This window comes from Hyla sarda, chromosome 1 (genome assembly GCF_029499605.1).
Source record: "Hyla sarda isolate aHylSar1 chromosome 1, aHylSar1.hap1, whole genome shotgun sequence".
NCBI classification, from domain to species: domain Eukaryota; kingdom Metazoa; phylum Chordata; class Amphibia; order Anura; family Hylidae; genus Hyla; species Hyla sarda.
This window is the reverse complement of record NC_079189.1, coordinates 64871968-64892693: the sequence shown is the minus strand read 5'-3', so window position 1 is coordinate 64892693 and position 20726 is coordinate 64871968. Positions and strand designations below refer to the sequence as shown.

Sequence of the window (20726 nt, the reverse complement as noted above, 5' to 3'; positions counted from 1 at the left end):
CCCCTACATTAGGTAGGCAGCATAAGTCCCCCACATAAGATATGCAGCAGTTCCCCTACATTAAACAGGCAGCATAAGTCCCCCACATGAGGTAGGCAGCATAAGTCCCCCACATGAGGTAGGCAGCAGCTCTCCCACATTAGGTAGGCAGCAGTTCCCCCACATTAGGTAGGCAGCAGTTCCCTCACATTAGGTAGGCAGCAGTTACCCCACATTAGACAAGCAGCAGTTCCCCCACATTATGTAGGCAGCATAAGAGCCCGACTTTAGGTAGGCAGCATAAGTCCCCCACATGAGGTAGACAGCAGTTCTCCCACATGAGGTAGGCAGCAGTTCCCCCACATTAGGTAGGCAGCAGTTCCCTCACATTAGGTAGGCAGCAGTTCCCTCACAATAGGTAGGCAGCATCATTCGCCCACATTAGGTAGGCAGCATAGTTTCCCCACATTAGGTAGGCAATGACCCCACAGACATATAGCCTCCAGCCATACAGTATATGGCTGCAGGCTGTATGTCTGTGTACTGTCCCACTTCGGTGCTCTGACCACTGCTTCTCTGGTCTGGGGTCAGGATCTACTCCATAGGCCATAGTAGTAGGTCCCAGGAACGGAGGAGTGGAGGTTGAAGTACCGAAGCTGAAGTGCCGCTTGTAACTTACCATGCCAGGCATCGTGTACATCCTCCTGCACAATGCTCTGCTCCTATGGCCGCATGGCAGGGACGTCAGTGACATCGCTGCGTGAGCTACCTCCCAGCAGCCACTACGTTTTTTTAAGTCCTGAAAAATCACTAAGTTTTTGAAGTCCCCAAAAAGATCTTTCAGGACTCAGGGATGTCCTAAATCCGGACGGGACAGGAGGCCGCAAAATATCATCCTGCAGGCTTCAATTTCGAGACCCAGGACTTACATGATATCTTTATTCTTTGTTCAATATGAATACAGCAATACACATACATAGCTAACTTTTGTATTATTTTATTACTTAATTAAAGTACCAAATTTTGTAATAAATGTGAATTATCCTCCCCCCCAAATAAAAGTTGAAATCACCCCCTTTTTCCATAAAAAAAAAAAAATAACATAAAGTGAAACAGTCCAGTAAATGGATTGAATGTAAAACAAAATACCTAAGTCCAGAAAAAGGAATAAAAAGCAATCATATTGTCTTAACAAAACAAAAATATCGATCAAACTACAGATCACTGTGCAAAAAAATGAGCCCTCATACAGTCCTGTATACAGAAAAGTAAATTAGTTCTATGGTTCAGAAGAGGACAATTTTAGACATACTCCTTTTCTTTCAAAAAGTTATAATTTTTATAGTAGTAAGATAAAACAAAACCTTTATAAATTAGCTATCAATGTAATCGTATTGCCCTACAGAATAAAGATAACATGTCATTCTAACCATAAAGTGCCCTGCGTAGATACAAAACTCCTCAAACTTGCTTTTTTAATTTCAATGTTGTCGCCAAAATAATTTTACTTTGGCCTCGATGTAGAATTTGTGGTAAAATGAATGATGTCATTACAAAGTTCAATATGTCCCACATAAAGCAAGCCCTCATACAAACTCAAAGAGTTATGGATTATAAAAGGCAAGGAGTAAGGCCCCTTTCCCACCACCGTTATCACATGTTGGTGTGACGACCATCGGAGCCGCCAGGGAAAATAGCGGGAGAAAAAATACAACTTGCACCGTCTTTTTCTCCCGCTACTACCGCTGAAAAACAGTGGCGCCGTTCTTGACGGGGCGCAACGGTAGTGTGAATGTAGCCTAAAAAAGGCAAAACGCTAAAATAAACGTCCCGGCCATTAATGCTAAAACAATCCCGCCTAATTAAAGGGTTAAGGCTTTTCATACTTTATACTTTTATAAACCTGTCATTGAACCGCTTAAATTCAGCGAATGCTATTGATTGTGGCACTTAAGGGGTTAAATGACAAACACAGCATGATTTCTGATGTTGGTCATTGACAGGGAGTACCGGCTGCTGATATCAGCGGTCACTAACCATTTAAGACACAAGCTCAGTTCATAATCTTGCTTTACAGACTAACGGCATTACTATGACATACTTGTATGGCACAGGCCCTTAGGGTCCAGGCACCTGCGCGTTACCTGTACATCATATGTTGCCGAAGAGTTTCCAAGAAAAAATATGGCTGCTTTCTTTTAGAAGAACAGCACCACACTGCTTGTGTGTGGTATTGCAATTCAACCCCTTTCATTTCAACAGAGCTGAACTACATACAGTATGACCCTTGGATAGATGCTATGCTATGTTTCTGTTCTTATCGTGGACCATCACAGAGATGCTCAACCATTCAGTCAACATCCAGGAGCCAAGATCTGGTGGTTAAGTAACCGCACATTCCAGTCATTATTTTTGCTTTGACGCTGCAGGTAAACAGCGTGGGCATCAATGAACGCCTACAATACAAAGACTAGTGACACATTACAAGTTTATTGAGTTTTTTCAGACCCAGAATTCAAAGAAAGCAGAAACCAAGAAGCGGGTGCAGATTTGAACAGCTGTGAATGAATGGGAGTGAGGAATAGATCCAACATCTCTTCTTTCATCATGAGGAAAAAAGAAAATAGCAGAGACTACAATGATGACTACCAGAAAAGAAAATATACACAGAAAGGACATGTAATAGCAAGACTAAAGTTATCGTATTCTGTAACACACTAGATTCCGTGGAATATACATTAATTGTATGAATAAGTTCACATCCTGACTACAGTCAACTTGCACAGACCCTACCTGTATGACTCAGCAGGATTACTGGAAGCCATTAACAGCTTAGGCTGTGTTCACACCATCGTCAGCCCATACTGCTCGGAAAGTATCTGAATATATACATATATGCCTATGGAGATTAAATGGGCACTGTCATAATATATATATATATATATATATATATATAAAAGAAAAATTGAGGGAACCGGCACTGTACAATGGGACTTAAAGTCCAGATCGGGTGCTCAGCCTTCGCAGGTTCAAACTCCAAACCCTTCTTAAACAACTCCAAAAAAGGAAAGCGGCACTCCAATGGCAGAAAAAAGGTGTATTTATTCACCCATCAAGTCAAATGCGACGTTTCAGCCTCACAATGAAGCCTTTCTCAAGCAGTGTATTAGTGTTACATCACTTCCTTAAATATCATTAATCATAGTGACATCATCACCTCATTTACATTAATTAAATATTAAACATCCATATACAAAATAGAAAAGTACATTTATGCTATCATGTGCATCATAAAACCATATTTGACATCTATGCAAATCATAGCCAAGTGTTGATCTATAGAAAACAGTGTTTAAATACAAAAGTGCATTATGTAAACATAACATCACGTCAGCCGAGAGGGTGGTCCCTCACCTTCATAGCCATGTGTTCACCTCCTGATTCGCTGCTTCATCATCGGGTCCTCTGTTTGTAAATAACTCTACTGCGCAAAACCAGAAGGGCATCGCGTCACTCACGCGCGTTTCCCCTTCACTGACTTCACATACTTAATGCGCAGGACCGGAAATGTATAACTTGACATGCATCCTTATTACTTTCTAAGTGTTTCTCTCATCCGGCTTACTGTGTTACCCCGGCGCATGCGCACACACCGGAGACCACAGAATCAGACATCTTGAAGTCGGGCTATATAGAGAAAACAAAGGGCCAATGCCGTATCTTCAATATTCATTCAGTGGCCATTTTACTAAGGGGCACACTGCCCTCACATTCATTCCACCATATGTAAAAGATTGGCATCGGCACTAAGTCATATCAATACCACTAGGGATAGAATTGGACACACTGAAAATGTACCCCATCAGCCCGATATTCACTGGTGTGTGGCACCTAATCTCAATGGGAAATCCGTGTGGGGTATGAAAAGTATCGGGGCACTCAGATTAGGGAATAATGGAGATGACATAGAACATATAGGAATCATTGAGAGGACAAAAGTAGTTCCATGGTTACCCTAAGTTAATTACCTTGATCAATAGATTATATCAGTTGTATTATTCATCAACAAATGTATATATCCACAGTACCCTATATGTCCCAAGTGTATGCTGAAACAGTCACACACTTATAGGACGGGTATGATCGTCAATACACGATTTATAATCGTATATAGCCCGACCCTGTGTATATCATGTACTTAATAATCGGTCATTTGGGACATCCCGTCCACATATGTGACCATCTAATTGCATACCATCGGGTGTTCAAGGGCTATATCCAAGCTTCCACACTCCATATCAGGTGCATATATGAACCTATGTCCTATCTCTTGTCCAGCTCAATAGATTCCCCCACTGTCCATGTCATCACCTCTCCCCTCCGAGGTCCCACAGAAAACTCCTCCCCTTCCACAACTGTTATCCCAGATCAGTGCCATCACACCAAAGAACATCGGTGAAATTTGGGGCCATCCCCCGTGAACCAAAAACATCCACATTTATTGTCTACAGTACCATATATAATGCAAGAGATTGAAATTCCGGACAGTAAAGAATTCTCAATTTCAGATGACACGATGAATGAAGTCGCGATCAGTGGTGACGTGATGTATCCTCAAGTGAACTTTGTGCACTAAAAATGAAGAAAATAGAAAAAAATATAATTAAAATCAAGAAATGATAAAATCCAAACGTATACTGTTCAAGTCAAGTGGACATCATACTATGTGCCACCAGTCGTATTCCCTCAGTTATCATGACATGAGAGGTTTTAAGCAAAAATCCCTGTTCAGCCCCCTCGGGTATAGGGAGCCTAGTCTGTCAATCCACATGAGTTCCTTCTTTTTTAATTCTTTAGTCCTATCACCTCCTTTGCGTAGTTTAGGGACATGGTCTATAATCATAAATCTCAACTGTTCTACCTGGTGATTATGATCTTTAAAGTGCCTAGGTACAGGTAGTTCAATTTTACCAGTGCGGATGGACGACCTATGATTGCTCAACCTAAAGCGGCACTCAGTAGTCGTCTCACCTACATAAATGTATGGACAGGGGCACACCAGGACATAGACTACAAAATCCGACCTACATGTCAAATGATGGCGAATCTTGTACTGTGCATTAGAATTGGGGTGAGTAAAGATATCACCTTTCAATATATGTTTGCAATTATCGCAATGCATACATGGAAAACTACCCGGCTTATATTGTGTAGATAAGTTGGTCTTAACATTGAGGACATCCGTCTTCACGAGTTTGTCTCTGAGGTTCAGAGATCTCCTATAAGCCAACATAGGAGGTGCCTGAAATTCAGGTATATGCCCAAAAGTATCAGAGATGATACTCCAGTGTCTCCGGATACTTCTTCCTATCCTATTACTCAGACGGGTAAATGTGGATACAAAGGGTATACGTGTTTGTTGCGACTTATCTTTACCAGATGTTAATGTATCTGCCCGGTCCAACTGTTGAACCCTCTCAGTGTGATGCCTGATCAGTTCCCTTGGGTAACCCCTCCGGATAAATTTATCCCCCATCTCATTCAGCCTCCCCTCTACTTTTACTGGATCATCCACGATCCTCTTCACTCTGAGGAGTTGGCTGTATGGTAGAGATTTCACCATACTCCTAGGGTGAGAGCTGTCAAACATCAATAAATTGTTCCTGTCAGTGGGCTTAACAAAAAGGTCTGTTTTCAAAACATTGTTCTCAACGTAAACCCATGTATCCAGGAACTGGATGCCATCCTGGGAACATTCCATCGTAAATTTTATGTCCCCGTCTATGGCATTCAGCCCCTGAAAAAACTCTTTTAACTGGGTCTCTGTACCTGTCCAGATAACGAAGATGTCATCTATATACCGATACCACCTTGAGACATGCTCAAATAGGTGGGATGGGTATATAGACGACTCCTCGAGATCTGCCATCACTATGTTCGCGTAAGTTGGCGCCATGTTCGAACCCATGGCGGTCCCCCTTAATTGAACATAGTAATCCTCTCCAAATAAAAAGTAATTACAACTTAAGATGATATCTACCAAGCCTATGATAAATTCTTTGCACTCCGGTGTCTGTGAGTTGTTTCTCAACACCTTGTGGATGCTCTGTATACCTCTATCATGATTGATAGAGGTATACAGGCTTACCACATCAAAGGAAACCAACCATGTTCCATCTGGAAAATGGATGTCCCCCAGTTTAGACAGAAAATCAGAAGTGTCCCTGATATAGGATTTTGTATTAACTGCATACTGACGCAGAAATTTGTCAACATAAATAGCTGATGGACTCAATAAAGACTCTCGTCCAGAAACAATAGGTCTCCCTGGTGGTCTAGTGAGGCACTTATGTATCTTGGGCAACATATAAATCATTGGTGTTTTAGGATTTTTTGGTAGTAGAAAATCATGCAAATCTGAATCAATAATATCAGTTGCTAACGCATTATCCACAAGAATCCTCAACCTACTTGGAGGAGGTTTACCGTCAAATTAGAGATACAGAGGTATACAAGTGTGTGAAACAGGATCCTAGAGCCATCGTGGAAAGGAGGTTGAGGATTCTTGTGGATAATGCGTTAGCAACTGATATTATTGATTCAGATTTGCATGATTTTCTACTACCAAAAAATCCTAAAACACCAATGATTTATATGTTGCCCAAGATACATAAGTGCCTCACTAGACCACCAGGGAGACCTATTGTTTCTGGACGAGAGTCTTTATTGAGTCCATCAGCTATTTATGTTGACAAATTTCTGCGTCAGTATGCAGTTAATACAAAATCCTATATCAGGGACACTTCTGATTTTCTGTCTAAACTGGGGGACATCCATTTTCCAGATGGAACATGGTTGGTTTCCTTTGATGTGGTAAGCCTGTATACCTCTATCAATCATGATAGAGGTATACAGAGCATCCACAAGGTGTTGAGAAACAACTCACAGACACCGGAGTGCAAAGAATTTATCATAGGCTTGGTAGATATCATCTTAAGTTGTAATTACTTTTTATTTGGAGAGGATTACTATGTTCAATTAAGGGGGACCGCCATGGGTTCGAACATGGCGCCAACTTACGCGAACATAGTGATGGCAGATCTCGAGGAGTCGTCTATATACCCATCCCACCTATTTGAGCATGTCTCAAGGTGGTATCGGTATATAGATGACATCTTCGTTATCTGGACAGGTACAGAGACCCAGTTAAAAGAGTTTTTTCAGGGGCTGAATGCCATAGACGGGGACATAAAATTTACGATGGAATGTTCCCAGGATGGCATCCAGTTCCTGGATACATGGGTTTACGTTGAGAACAATGTTTTGAAAACAGACCTTTTTGTTAAGCCCACTGACAGGAACAATTTATTGATGTTTGACAGCTCTCACCCTAGGAGTATGGTGAAATCTCTACCATACAGCCAACTCCTCAGAGTGAAGAGGATCGTGGATGATCCAGTAAAAGTAGAGGGGAGGCTGAATGAGATGGGGGATAAATTTATCCGGAGGGGTTACCCAAGGGAACTGATCAGGCATCACACTGAGAGGGTTCAACAGTTGGACCGGGCAGATACATTAACATCTGGTAAAGATAAGTCGCAACAAACACGTATACCCTTTGTATCCACATTTACCCGTCTGAGTAATAGGATAGGAAGAAGTATCCGGAGACACTGGAGTATCATCTCTGATACTTTTGGGCATATACCTGAATTTCAGGCACCTCCTATGTTGGCTTATAGGAGATCTCTGAACCTCAGAGACAAACTCGTGAAGACGGATGTCCTCAATGTTAAGACCAACTTATCTACACAATATAAGCCGGGTAGTTTTCCATGTATGCATTGCGATAATTGCAAACATATATTGAAAGGTGATATCTTTACTCACCCCAATTCTAATGCACAGTACAAGATTCGCCATCATTTGACATGTAGGTCGGATTTTGTAGTCTATGTCCTGGTGTGCCCCTGTCCATACATTTATGTAGGTGAGACGACTACTGAGTGCCGCTTTAGGTTGAGCAATCATAGGTCGTCCATCCGCACTGGTAAAATTGAACTACCTGTACCTAGGCACTTTAAAGATCATAATCACCAGGTAGATCAGTTGAGATTTATGATTATAGACCATGTCCCTAAACTACGCAAAGGAGGTGATAGGACTAAAGAATTAAAAAAGAAGGAACTCATGTGGATTGACAGACTAGGCTCCCTATACCCGAGGGGGCTGAACAGGGATTTTTGCTTAAAACCTCTCATGTCATGATAACTGAGGGAATACGACTGGTGGCACATAGTATGATGTCCACTTGACTTGAACAGTATACGTTTGGATTTTATCATTTCTTGATTTTAATTATATTTTTTTCTATTTTCTTCATTTTTAGTGCACAAAGTTCACTTGAGGATACATCACGTCACCACTGATCGCGACTTCATTCATCGTGTCATCTGAAATTGAGAATTCTTTACTGTCCGGAATTTCAATCTCTTGCATTATATATGGTACTGTAGACAATAAATGTGGATGTTTTTGGTTCACGGGGGATGGCCCCAAATTTCACCGATGTTCTTTGGTGTGATGGCACTGATCTGGGATAACAGTTGTGGAAGGGGAGGAGTTTTCTGTGGGACCTCGGAGGGGAGAGGTGATGACATGGACAGTGGGGGAATCTATTGAGCTGGACAAGAGATAGGACATAGGTTCATATATGCACCTGATATGGAGTGTGGAAGCTTGGATATAGCCCTTGAACACCCGATGGTATGCAATTAGATGGTCACATATGTGGACGGGATGTCCCAAATGACCGATTATTAAGTACATGATATACACAGGGTCGGGCTATATACGATTATAAATCGTGTATTGACGATCATACCCGTCCTATAAGTGTGTGACTGTTTCAGCATACACTTGGGACATATAGGGTACTGTGGATATATACATTTGTTGATGAATAATACAACTGATATAATCTATTGATCAAGGTAATTAACTTAGGGTAACCATGGAACTACTTTTGTCCTCTCAATGATTCCTATATGTTCTATGTCATCTCCATTATTCCCTAATCTGAGTGCCCCGATACTTTTCATACCCCACACGGATTTCCCATTGAGATTAGGTGCCACACACCAGTGAATATCGGGCTGATGGGGTACATTTTCAGTGTGTCCAATTCTATCCCTAGTGGTATTGATATGACTTAGTGCCGATGCCAATCTTTTACATATGGTGGAATGAATGTGAGGGCAGTGTGCCCCTTAGTAAAATGGCCACTGAATGAATATTGAAGATACGGCATTGGCCCTTTGTTTTCTCTATATAGCCCGACTTCAAGATGTCTGATTCTGTGGTCTCCGGTGTGTGCGCATGCGCCGGGGTAACACAGTAAGCCGGATGAGAGAAACACTTAGAAAGTAATAAGGATGCATGTCAAGTTATACATTTCCGGTCCTGCGCATTAAGTATGTGAAGTCAGTGAAGGGGAAACGCGCGTGAGTGACGCGATGCCCTTCCGGTTTTGCGCAGTAGAGTTATTTACAAACAGAGGACCCGATGATGAAGCAGCGAATCAGGAGGTGAACACATGGCTATGAAGGTGAGGGACCACCCTCTCGGCTGACGTGATGTTATGTTTACATAATGCACTTTTGTATTTAAACACTGTTTTCTATAGATCAACACTTGGCTATGATTTGCATAGATGTCAAATATGGTTTTATGATGCACATGATGGCATAAATGTACTTTTCTATTTTGTATATGGATGTTTAATATTTAATTAATGTAAATGAGGTGATGATGTCACTATGATTAATGATATTTAAGGAAGTGATGTAACACTAATACACTGCTTGAGAAAGGCTTCATTGTGAGGCTGAAACGTCGCATTTGACTTGATGGGTGAATAAATACACCTTTTTTCTGCCATTGGAGTGCCGCTTTCCTTTTTTGGAGTTATATATATATATATATATATATATAGATCTTCCTCCACAAGGAAACAGCACCCAACACAAGGTCCAGGTAAAGTGCAAGCTACAGGGTCTTTATTGCATCAAGAGAGACAATGCAACGTTTCGGCTAACAAGCCTTTTTCAAGCATATATATATGTTGTAAAGACACATGAAAAGTTTTAATCAGTTTGGGTTTGAGTGTTTATACCCCGACTGATCACGAGAAAGAGCTGGTAGAAGTGCGCACTATTTGCGTTCTCTTCCAGTTCCGTGTCACGTGACTATGATGGACTCGACTCACAATGTAAGTCTTTGAAGCCGTCCAGGTCTCACAGACACAGAGCAGGGAGAGAAGCACACTCTGACCACATATTTGAACTGGCCCAAAAAGTGAGCGCTACCCCCAGCTAAGTCTACCATAAAGATTAGTCTGGTGTTAGTTTACAAATCCAAGTGGCCAGGGCTGCTCTTTAGTCCAAGTCCGGCCCTTGTGTCTGTAGAGTAAACATGCCAGCTGATAAAGTCTGGTGATTCCAGCAGCATCTGCGCTTCAGACAGGCAGTCTCTAAAACATAATGGGGGAGCTTTATCAAAACCTGTGCAAAGGAAAAGTTGCCCAGTTGTCCATAGCAACCAATCAGATCGCTTCTTTCATTTTGCAGAGGCCTTGTTAAAAATGAAAGAAGCAATATGATTGGTTGCTATGGGCAACTTTTCCTCTGGACAGGTTTTGATACATATCCCCTTAATGTGAGCTAGCAGGACCAGAAGGTGTAATGTAAGCTAACAATGCCAAGAACTAAGAAGTGGTCTGCATCAAAAAAACATCTGAGCAGTGTAGGGAAAGGCTTCACACAGGTTCCATGTAGATTTTATTTTTATCATGTAGCGTGTGCACATGGCTGTAGTGCATAGGAATGTTATATATGGTGTAGAAAACAACCCATACTAAACCTTCAATTTTATGTAGTGGTATATAAAGATTTATTTTCCTTCAGATTCACATGGACTCCATGGCCCTCATTTACTATTGCAAACCCGACATGTTTTGTCGGGTTGTGCGCCAGATTCTGCCGCTTTGCGCCCGAAATTCTGTCTGAGCCAGATTTTGTGCCAGAATTGAAAAAAAGCCCGACTGACTCTCCATTTTGCTAAGAAAACCCAAAGGGGAGTTGTCACTGGGGAAATGGGCGTGGTCTCCGAATAGGGGCGTGTTCCCGAAATTTTCACAAAAAAACTAAATATTTCCTAAGGTTTCCACATAAAATGTGGTGAATTTGAGCTGAGGAAAACCCCACAGATCAGAGCATGTATTAAAAAAAAAGCAAAATGTAGGGAAACCTTAGTAAATACCGTGGAAAATACATTGTAGGGAATTAAAAACCACAAAGAAACCTACACAACACTCTTAGTAAATGAGGGCCCATTTCTTTTCATGGTTCTATTCCTCTAGATCAGGATTTCTTTTGGTATTATAATTATGGTCAGTGAATCAGGCATCACCACACGCGTTCTCTGTATAGGCTATCCTCAAATCATGACCTGTTGGTGGGACTTGAGGACTGTGCTTGGGAAATACTGCTCTAGGGTGTGAATAGAGTGCTGTACAGACAGACTGTATGGTGGAATATGGAGTGGTCATAACTTTGCCAAGCTATAACTTCTATACTTTTATGGTGTCTGATAAAATTGTACATGTTATTACAGTAATCCCTCAATTTACAATGGCCTCGGGTTACAATATTTTCAATATTCAATGGTCTTTTCTGGACCATTGTAATTTGAAACCAGACTCAACATACAAGGCTACATACAGTCCAGATCTGCGAAACATGTAAATGGCTGGAAGAACCGACCAATCAGAATGGGCATTCACCAGTAAAACACCTGTATTACTGAAGTGCATGTACTGTCTGGCTGTCTGGTTGCGCCCCCTACAGTACAGGGAGGTACTACATGTTCTGTACTACTCTTTATCTTTGCCTCTGCTTTGGACACCAGGTAAGATTGGTTCCATTTAACTTTTTTGGGACACTGAGTGTACTGTACAGGACTCAGAAGCCTCAGGCCTCTACATAGACAGTGATTTGCAGCTTCCAGCAGCTCTTTCTTACTTTTATATGTAAGGATTTGCTTTATCTGTATAAGTTACCCTGCTTATTTTTCTTTAATCCTCACTTTTTCCTATTTTTGGATGACATTTAGAAAATCTTGTGCAAACTGAAGATGAAAACCAGCTCTCCTGCATATTAAAGATGCCTGCATTACAGGTAGAGCCCGGAAGAGGGCTTATGCTGGTACAGAGACATGAAAGACTTCCTGGCAGCGACTGCTAAGCAGGTAATTTGGCAGCGAACAATGAAACAACAAAAGGAAATCCAGTATTATGGTTGTCAGGTAGCACATCTCATGCTGGCCTATATCCAGGAGGTGTGTCGCAGAGGAGTCTATTGAAACAAATATTGGAAGACTGTGTCGTAATCTGAAGATTAGGTGTGTCTCTACTTTATAAATACCTCTCATTTACAACTAGCAACACATGTGACACAACACTGGAAGAGAACACATCCGAGGAGGAACTCTTCAAACCACACGGTATGCATCATGATATTACTATGTAGACATTTCTTGATAAACCAATGAATGGCATAGGAGAAGTTTATCTATGGGACAAGAATACATAATGAGTATATATTGGAGTTGTATATTATGTTATTGGTTTAACAGTAATTGATTTAGACTGTTTATAAATACTAGGGTTGAAAGGTTATTTTTTTTAAAGGAATGCTCTAAAAAAAAAAAGATTAACGCAAATCTCTTTGGTGTTCTTTAAATCCCTGTATCATGCATCACCCCCTATGCACTAGACCATTGGACTCCAAACTGTGGTCCTCCAGATGTTGCAAAACTACGACTCCCAGCATCCCCGGACAGCCGTTGGCTGTCACTCATTCTGACATTTACTGCTCAGGAAGGGGCATGTCCGAGACAAGCACTGAGCCCGCCCTCATTCACCATACATTCACTTCCTCCCTGAGTTTGCTGTATTGTGCTAAGTCTCTTCATCAAATACCTGCAAGCTGCTCTGTAACCCCCTTCTCTTCATTTTCATGCTGCAGCCTAATAGACAGGACAGGAGTGAGCACAGAGGAGTAATAGTCCCACCCTCACTTACTGGACTTTGTCAAAGCCTGTGCTTCAGCTGTGACAATGATGATGCTGCAGCTGGACAGTATTATGTTCTGGATGGTATGGGGACCTTGAGTGGTCTATTTTATAAGCAATGATTTCTGTGAAAAGGACATACATTTTTTTATGAAGTATATTAGAAAGGCTAATGTTTTGCCAAGATGTGCAACATATAAAATATTTCTGCATCTGACAGTGCCCATTAAAGTCCAGGGTGGGACTATATAGAGTGAGTCATGACATTGTATGATTTAACTTTACCTTGTTTGAGTCACACATGAAAAAGATGTTGACTGCAAATAGTATATTTCGGTACTATGCAATTACTGCCTATCTTTATTTTGTAGATACACTGAATCCCTTGTAAAGTACAAAGCTATGCATTCTTATAGTAGAGTACCATCACATCATGTCACAACTCATAATTCATGCTTTCATTTCCATCCTATAAGTAGAACTTTTGTACTATTTAACATACTAGGCTTGGCAAGAGAAAATGTAGTTGAAATTATCTGGTGATAGATACATGTGAGAAAATTGTTATTTGGCCACCACTGATTTCCATAATAAAAGGGCCATGTTACTTTCAATGGAAATCTTACTAAAAAATGTAATTTAAAGGTAATCTGTCATCAGTGTCACCTGCACTAACCTTTCGGTACAGACAGGTAGTGCAGGTGACACTGATGATAGCCATACTTACCTGACCCCGCTCCATGCTTCAGTTATCTTCCTCGATATCTTTCGTTCCGGGGCTGACTTGGAGCATGGATGGAGCTTTCTGATGTCACTGATGCTGTTTGCTAGCAGCCGTACCCAGCAGGGAAGCAACAGCAGTAACGTCAGGAACCTACACCCATGCTCCAAGTCCGTCCTGGTACAGAAGATATGGAGGAAGATAGAGGAAAAACGGGTGCACAGAGCGGGGACAGGTAAGTATGGCTGTCTTCAGTGTCACCTGCCACTGCCTGCCTGTACCAACAGGTTAGTGCAAGTGACACTAATGACAGATTTCCTTAAAAAAATTATTTTGCTTAGAATGATTCCAATTTCCAATATTAGAAAGCTCTGAGCAGTGCCAAGGTGATGTCTGTTATATATTGCCTTTAAATACTGAATGAGCTGTCAATGTTTACAAATGTGATCCTCTTACATGTATATATAACCATTAGAAGATTATTTTAGAATATCCTTTGAAGGTTTCCTCTAGTATGTTTAAGCATACATATAATTCATACAGATTTTTTTTAAAGATTCTTACACATTGACATACACTGTCCATTACATCCTGGTATGCTTATCATGTCGTCCTTTCATTTCTCATGAACAGAGAATCATGAAGCTGGAAAGGTTTGCCTTGCTTACTCTGCTGACCCTCCTGATCTCACAGGCTTTTCTGGTAGAAGGAAATAAGGAAAAAGAAGGAAAGAAAGACAGACAGAGAGGGGCAGGTAAAGAGGAAAAGCCAAAATCTCCAACTCACAATGGAGAACGAGGATCTAAAGGAGGGAGAGGATCACTTCAAGGAAAATTTGTCAGTAAAGACAAAGCAGAGTGCACTTGGTCTGTATCTGGGACTGAGACAGTGGCTTTAAATGTTGAATGTACAAAAGGGGAAACAAAGGTATCCTGCGCCTATGGAGGAAACCCTACAACATGTCCAAACTATGCAGCAAATCAGAAGATGTATTGGAAGCAAATCATGCGGGCACTGAAAAGGCAGAAGAACATCTGCCAGGACCAAAAAGCTGTCCTTAAGTCTAAAGAATGTAAGAAAGGACCACCAGAGGCACATCTAAAATACCTCCCCCCAAGTGTGTCAGCGCCAAACCATGAACACAAAGTCCAAGAACAGCCAACAAAAGTCGACGTCATTGAACCGACTAAAGGCTGTGTAGAGGATGCAGATGTACTTGAGAAGCAAAGATTAGCCAAGGAGTATTGTGGAGAATCCTGGGGCTCACTGTGCTCAGTCTTCTTCTCAATGGTGCAGGGTTCAAGTTGCTAAGCCACAGTGATTTGTTTTGTAAATAGAATGAAATTCTTTTTTTATTTTATCATTTTTATTGCTATATATAAATGCTATATACAGTATTTAAAATTTTAACTTTCAAAGGCTTTTCAAGATTTCTTTAATGTGTCTTCAGAATGATATACTGAACATGGATTGTACATGATGAATCGATTTTCTAATTTGTGGACTCGCAAAACTTAACAGAACTGATTCATCTTCACAGTACTATGTACATTATTTTATATGTTTTTTTTTATACAATAAAGATTTTTTCAACAAAGGTTGGGTAATTTATATGTAACCATTCAGCACTATCATAACCAATAAAGATCAAAACACATATTTAGAGTGAAGGGTAAATATAACAAAGAGGCAGCACATTCATCTGCTTCATGGCTAGCAGTGAGAGAACAAGAAGCCAAGTTAGCAACATCTCCTTTTCCTCTGGGTTGTATGAACCTAAGGTGAACTCTCTCTCATTGTTGGGTTCCACAATTTTAACAAAACATAGAGGAACCAGTCAGAAATTGCTCTCTTATAAAACAATAGGTATAAAGCTAGCATCATGAACCATAGAGACGGTTTAGGTTGCTGTTATTCAGTCTTTGGAGAGAGACACATCTTTGCTGGTGATATTCTCTTTCCAGTTGGGTCAAAAAAGACCATAGAGAGGGAAACAAACACTAGTCTCTTCTAGCCATGGTTGCAAAACCAGGCACCATAGTGGGTTAAAGGGGTATTCCAGGCATAAACATTTTATCCCCTATCCAAAGGATAGGGGATAAGATGTCTGATCGCGGGGGCCCGCTGCTGAGACCCCCACGATCTCCCTGCTGCACCCACATTCTATGCGGGTGCTGAACCTTCGGGTTTCCGGGACTGGGGACGTGACATCACGCCCCCTCCATTCATGTCTATGGGAGGGGGCGTGACTCCCATAGACATGAATGGAGGGGGCATGGCGTGACGTCATGTCCCCAGTCCCGGAAACCGGAGGTGTCTGAAACTGGAGATTCAGCAGCCACATAGAATGCGGGTGCAGCAGGGAGATCGCGGGGGTCTCAGTAGCGGGCCCCCCGCGATCAGACATCTTATCCCCTATCCTTTGGATAGGGGATAAAATGCTTTTGCCCTGAATACCCCTTTAAGGACCCAGTTTGAACGAGCACGTGTTATTTTACATGTATTTTTCTTGGCCGGTAAAGAGTGGGAAAAGCATGTACCATGGGTGGTGTGTTGGCATGAGCTAGTACACAGACATAATTTCAGTTTTTGCTAGGCTTAACTCACACAGCAGGTCAAACAACACTGCTACAGTTACACAGCCCACATGGGTGATATTATTCAGGCTGATCAAATTTTATTACATGTATTAATCGTATTTATTATATGTTCACTTATATGCCAAATCCGTCCTTTTTATACTACAGAATCTACAAGGCCATATGCAGCCATGAGGGTAGTTTGTTGAGTCGGGTTATTTCTGTGCACTTATCGTGATAAAATTATATATTTTTTTTTCCCATATTTTATTAAGCTATTTTGTGAATTAAGTGATGTAAATGTTTCGTTTAAATTCTACATTGTCTTGAATGTGAAAAGCTGTTATAACATTTATACCTGTAAATCCACTTTATATTGGACTCACCCTGCATATGTAAATACATTTAAAAAAGTTAATAGATGACTTGCTTGTTGTGCTCTTTTTATTATGTTTTTATTAATTTAATCATATTATTTTATTTTAATGCCGTCTACTTTCAGTAGTACACAAATACACACAGAAGAATTAAAGCAAATGAGGCTGAGTAAAATTACACTGTACACCTATGTACACACAGTGGGCTGATTTTTTAAAGCTATCCCAACAGTTTTTTCTCAGGTTTTGTGCCCAAATGGTGTCCATACCCGACCAACTCTCCATTTGGGTTATGACAGCCTGGGAAAGGGGGTGTGATTGTCAAAAGGGGTGTGTCCATGACATTTAAAAAAAAATCCAAACATATTTACTAATGTTCCCGCATAAAATGTGGTGGATTTGAGCTGTGGAAAACCGGACAGCTCAGAGCATTTGTGAAAAAATGTAAACATAGGAAAAAGTCCAAATGTAGGTAAAAATGTGGAAATGCTGTGAAAAATTTGTGAAAAAAAAAACATGCACAAAACTACCCTCCAGTCCTAGTAAATCAGGGAAAGTGTGTTGTAAATGCTTCAATTTGGGCCTAAAACACTCCTAAGTGATTTTATTCTGCATTTTTGGGATATTTTCAGGCATCTTACAGTGCAATTATGCAAATTAGTGTAGATTTTATAATTTTAACAAGGCATAGGAAAACCAGTCTGAGATTGCTCACATGTTTCACAACAGCCATTTAGGCTACTGCTATTCAGCCCATTTTGAGCACTTTCATGCATGTTTTTGTATCTTTTGTAGTTTCTTCTTGGAATTTTTAGTATGTTTTTTGCATGTCAATTAGGTAGTTGTTTGCAAGTATTTTGACAGGTCTAAATGCAAAAAAGGGCAACAAACTCGTAAAAAAGCATTAAAAACACATTACCGTACTCTACAAAATAAATTCTTGTCACTTTTTTTTATGGTCGTAATAATTACAGACAAAAATAATGACATGTAAACTGTGCAGTAATTTCCCACTTAATTTAATGCCCCATTGAGTTAGTGTTTTCAGGGCAAAATGGCAGTTTGACACCTAAAAAAAACATTGGAATATAAAAATCAGGCTATGTGCACACACAGGGGGACATTTATCAAAACCTGTGTAGAGTAAGAGTGGTGCAGTTGGCCATAGCAACCAATCAGATTGCTTCTTTCATTTTTCACTGGGCAACTGCACTACTCTTCCTCTACACAGATGTTAATAAACCACAGTTTTTACCATTTTTGGGGCTGTGAAATGTCCCAAAAACTGTTGTTTTATATCACCACCAAAAAGTCCCAAAAATTGCCATTATTTACCATTAAGTTCCATTGAAGTCAATAGTAAAATGTCACTTAGTTCACACACATCTTAATTTTACAGATGTAATAGTATCAGCACTAAAATTACACATCAGTTCACTTTTTTCAACTATTTATGCGTGAAAATACATCCATATTTTGGCATGGTTTTTAAAACATATTTTGGGATATAAAAATTCCAAAAACTTCTTGGGCTTTATCTTTTTCTAGGTCCCATAAAAGTCTAAAAATTTATATGGATCTGGAATCCTTGAGCACGGTGCTCCCCTTCATCTATATATATATATATAAAGTAAATAAATAAAAAACAGCCAGAAATATTACTCAATAAAGCAATTTTTTGCCTAAAAAATGTATGTTATTTGAGCTGTAAAATATCAGCAAAAAAATGTTGTTGGCACATAACCAAAAGGTATAATTGATATATTAATAAAATTGTTTCAGAGGGTTAGAAAAAACATTTATCATAAGTACTGCGGGAGTTACATCTCTTTACAGCTTTAATATGGATGTTAATATGTAACCGTATTATGGACGACTAAAGCCAGTGTGCGGTGGAATATATAAACCACCTTCACAATGAAAAACTGTATGATGAAAAACTGCATACTTTACCATTGCCTATCATATTGTTATGAAACATGATAATAGTATTTACCACTAAAGACCACAAAATTGTTAACCAGTAAGGCAAATAACTGCCTCCTGTTTTTGGCTACAAATACTGCAATATAACTGCATTAGGCTAGGTTCACACGGCCGTTTGCACCAACCCATTAAGGATCCGATGGGCTTTTTTTTTCCCTCTCTCGAGCCGATCAGACCCCAAAACAGTTTGGATATAAACAGCTACTGCCGGGTCCCGACGGCTCTGATTCACTTGCTGCATGCTGTAAAAACCCACATGGCACACTGTTTGGGAAACCACACCCCTCAAGGAACCTAACAAGTGGTACAGTGAGCCTTTACACCCCACAGATGCTGGTGTTACCCCAAATTTGTCATTTTCACAAGGGTTAATAGGAGAAAAAGCCCCCCAAAATGTGTACCCCATTTCTTCTGAGTATGGAAATACCCCATATGTGGACGTAAAGTGCTCTGAGGGCGAACTACAATGCTCAGAAGAGAAGGAGCACAATTGAGCTTTTGGAGAGAGAATTTGTTTGGAATGGAAGGGGGCCATGTGCGTTTACAAAGCCCCCATGGTGCCAGAACAGTGGACCCCCCACATGTGACCCCATTTTGTAAACTACACCCCTCACAGAATTTATTAAGGGGTGCAGTGAGCATTTACACCCCACTGGCGTTTGACAGATCTTTGGAACAGAGGGCTGTGCAAATAAAATTTTTCATTTTCACTGACCACTGTTCCAAAAATCTGTCAGACATCTGTGGGGTGTAAATGCTCATTGCACCCCTTATTACATTCTGTGAGGGGTGTAGTTTCCAAAATGGGGTCACATGTGGGTGGGGGTGCACTGTTCTGGCACCATGGGGGCTTTGTAAACGCACATGGCCTTCAATTCCGGACACGTTCCCTATCTAAAAGCCCAATGGCGCTACTTCTCTTCTGAGCATTGTAGTTCACCAGCAGAGCAATTTACATCTACCTATGGGGTATTTTCATACTCTGAAGAAATGGGGTTACAAATTTTGAGGGGCTTTTTTGGATTTGAGCTGTGGAAAACCGGACAGCTCAGAGCATTTGTGAAAAAATTTAAACATAGGAAAAAGTCCAAATGTAGGTAAAAATGTGGAAATGCTGTGAAAAATTTGTGGAAAAAAAAAACATGCACAAAACTACCCTCCAGTCCTAGTAAATCAGGGAAAGTGTGTTGTAAATGCTTCAATTTGGGCCTAAAACACTCCTAAGTGATTTTATTCTGCATTTTTGGGATATTTTCAGGCATCTTACAGTGCAATTATGCAAATTAGTGTAGATTTTATAATTTTAACAAGGCATAGGAAAACCAGTCTGAGATTGCTCACATGTTTCACAACAGCCATTTAGGCTACTGCTATTCAGCCCATTTTGAGCACTTTCATGCATGTTTTTGTATCTTTTGTAGTTTCTTCTTGGAATTTTTAGTATGTTTTTTGCATGTCAATTAGGTAGTTGTTTGCAAGTATTTTGACAGGTCTAAATGCAAAAAAGGGCAACAAACTCGTAAAAAAGCATTAAAAACACATTACCGTACTCTACAAAATAAATTCTTGTCACTTTTTTTTATGGTCGTAATAATTACAGACAAAAATAATGACATGTAAACTGTGCAGTAATTTCCCACTTAATTTAATGCCCCATTGAGTTAGTGTTTTCAGGGCAAAATGGCAGTTTGACACCTAAAAAAAACATTGGAATATAAAAATCAGGCTATGTGCACACACAGGGGGACATTTATCAAAACCTGTGTAGAGTAAGAGTGGTGCAGTTGGCCATAGCAACCAATCAGATTGCTTCTTTCATTTTTCACTGGGCAACTGCACTACTCTTCCTCTACACAGGTGTTAATAAACCACAGTTTTTACCATTTTTGGGGCTGTGAAATGTCCCAAAAACTGTTGTTTTATATCACCACCAAAAAGTCCCAAAAATTGCCA

At 40.3% G+C, this 20726-nt stretch overlaps 1 protein-coding gene and 1 long non-coding RNA gene across 2 annotated transcripts in view; one reads left to right on the top strand and one right to left on the bottom strand.

Moving 5' to 3' along the window:
- Positions 1-20726, bottom strand: part of LOC130355174 (uncharacterized) — a 94705-nt gene that overhangs the window by 53587 nt on the left and 20392 nt on the right. The window lies entirely within an intron of this gene.
- Positions 12163-15884, top strand: FGFBP1 (fibroblast growth factor binding protein 1). The gene is made up of 2 exons (XM_056555188.1): positions 12163-12540; positions 14465-15884. The coding sequence occupies exon 2, from the start codon at positions 14471-14473 to the stop codon at positions 15140-15142; it is 672 nt and encodes a 223-aa protein (XP_056411163.1). The 5' UTR covers positions 12163-12540; positions 14465-14470; the 3' UTR covers positions 15143-15884.

Bases quoted from the DNA above. Each gene is read 5' to 3' on its own strand.
- FGFBP1 (XM_056555188.1), top strand. From the start codon at position 14,471: ATGAAGCTGGAAAGGTTTGCCTTGCTTACTCTGCTGACCCTCCTGATC.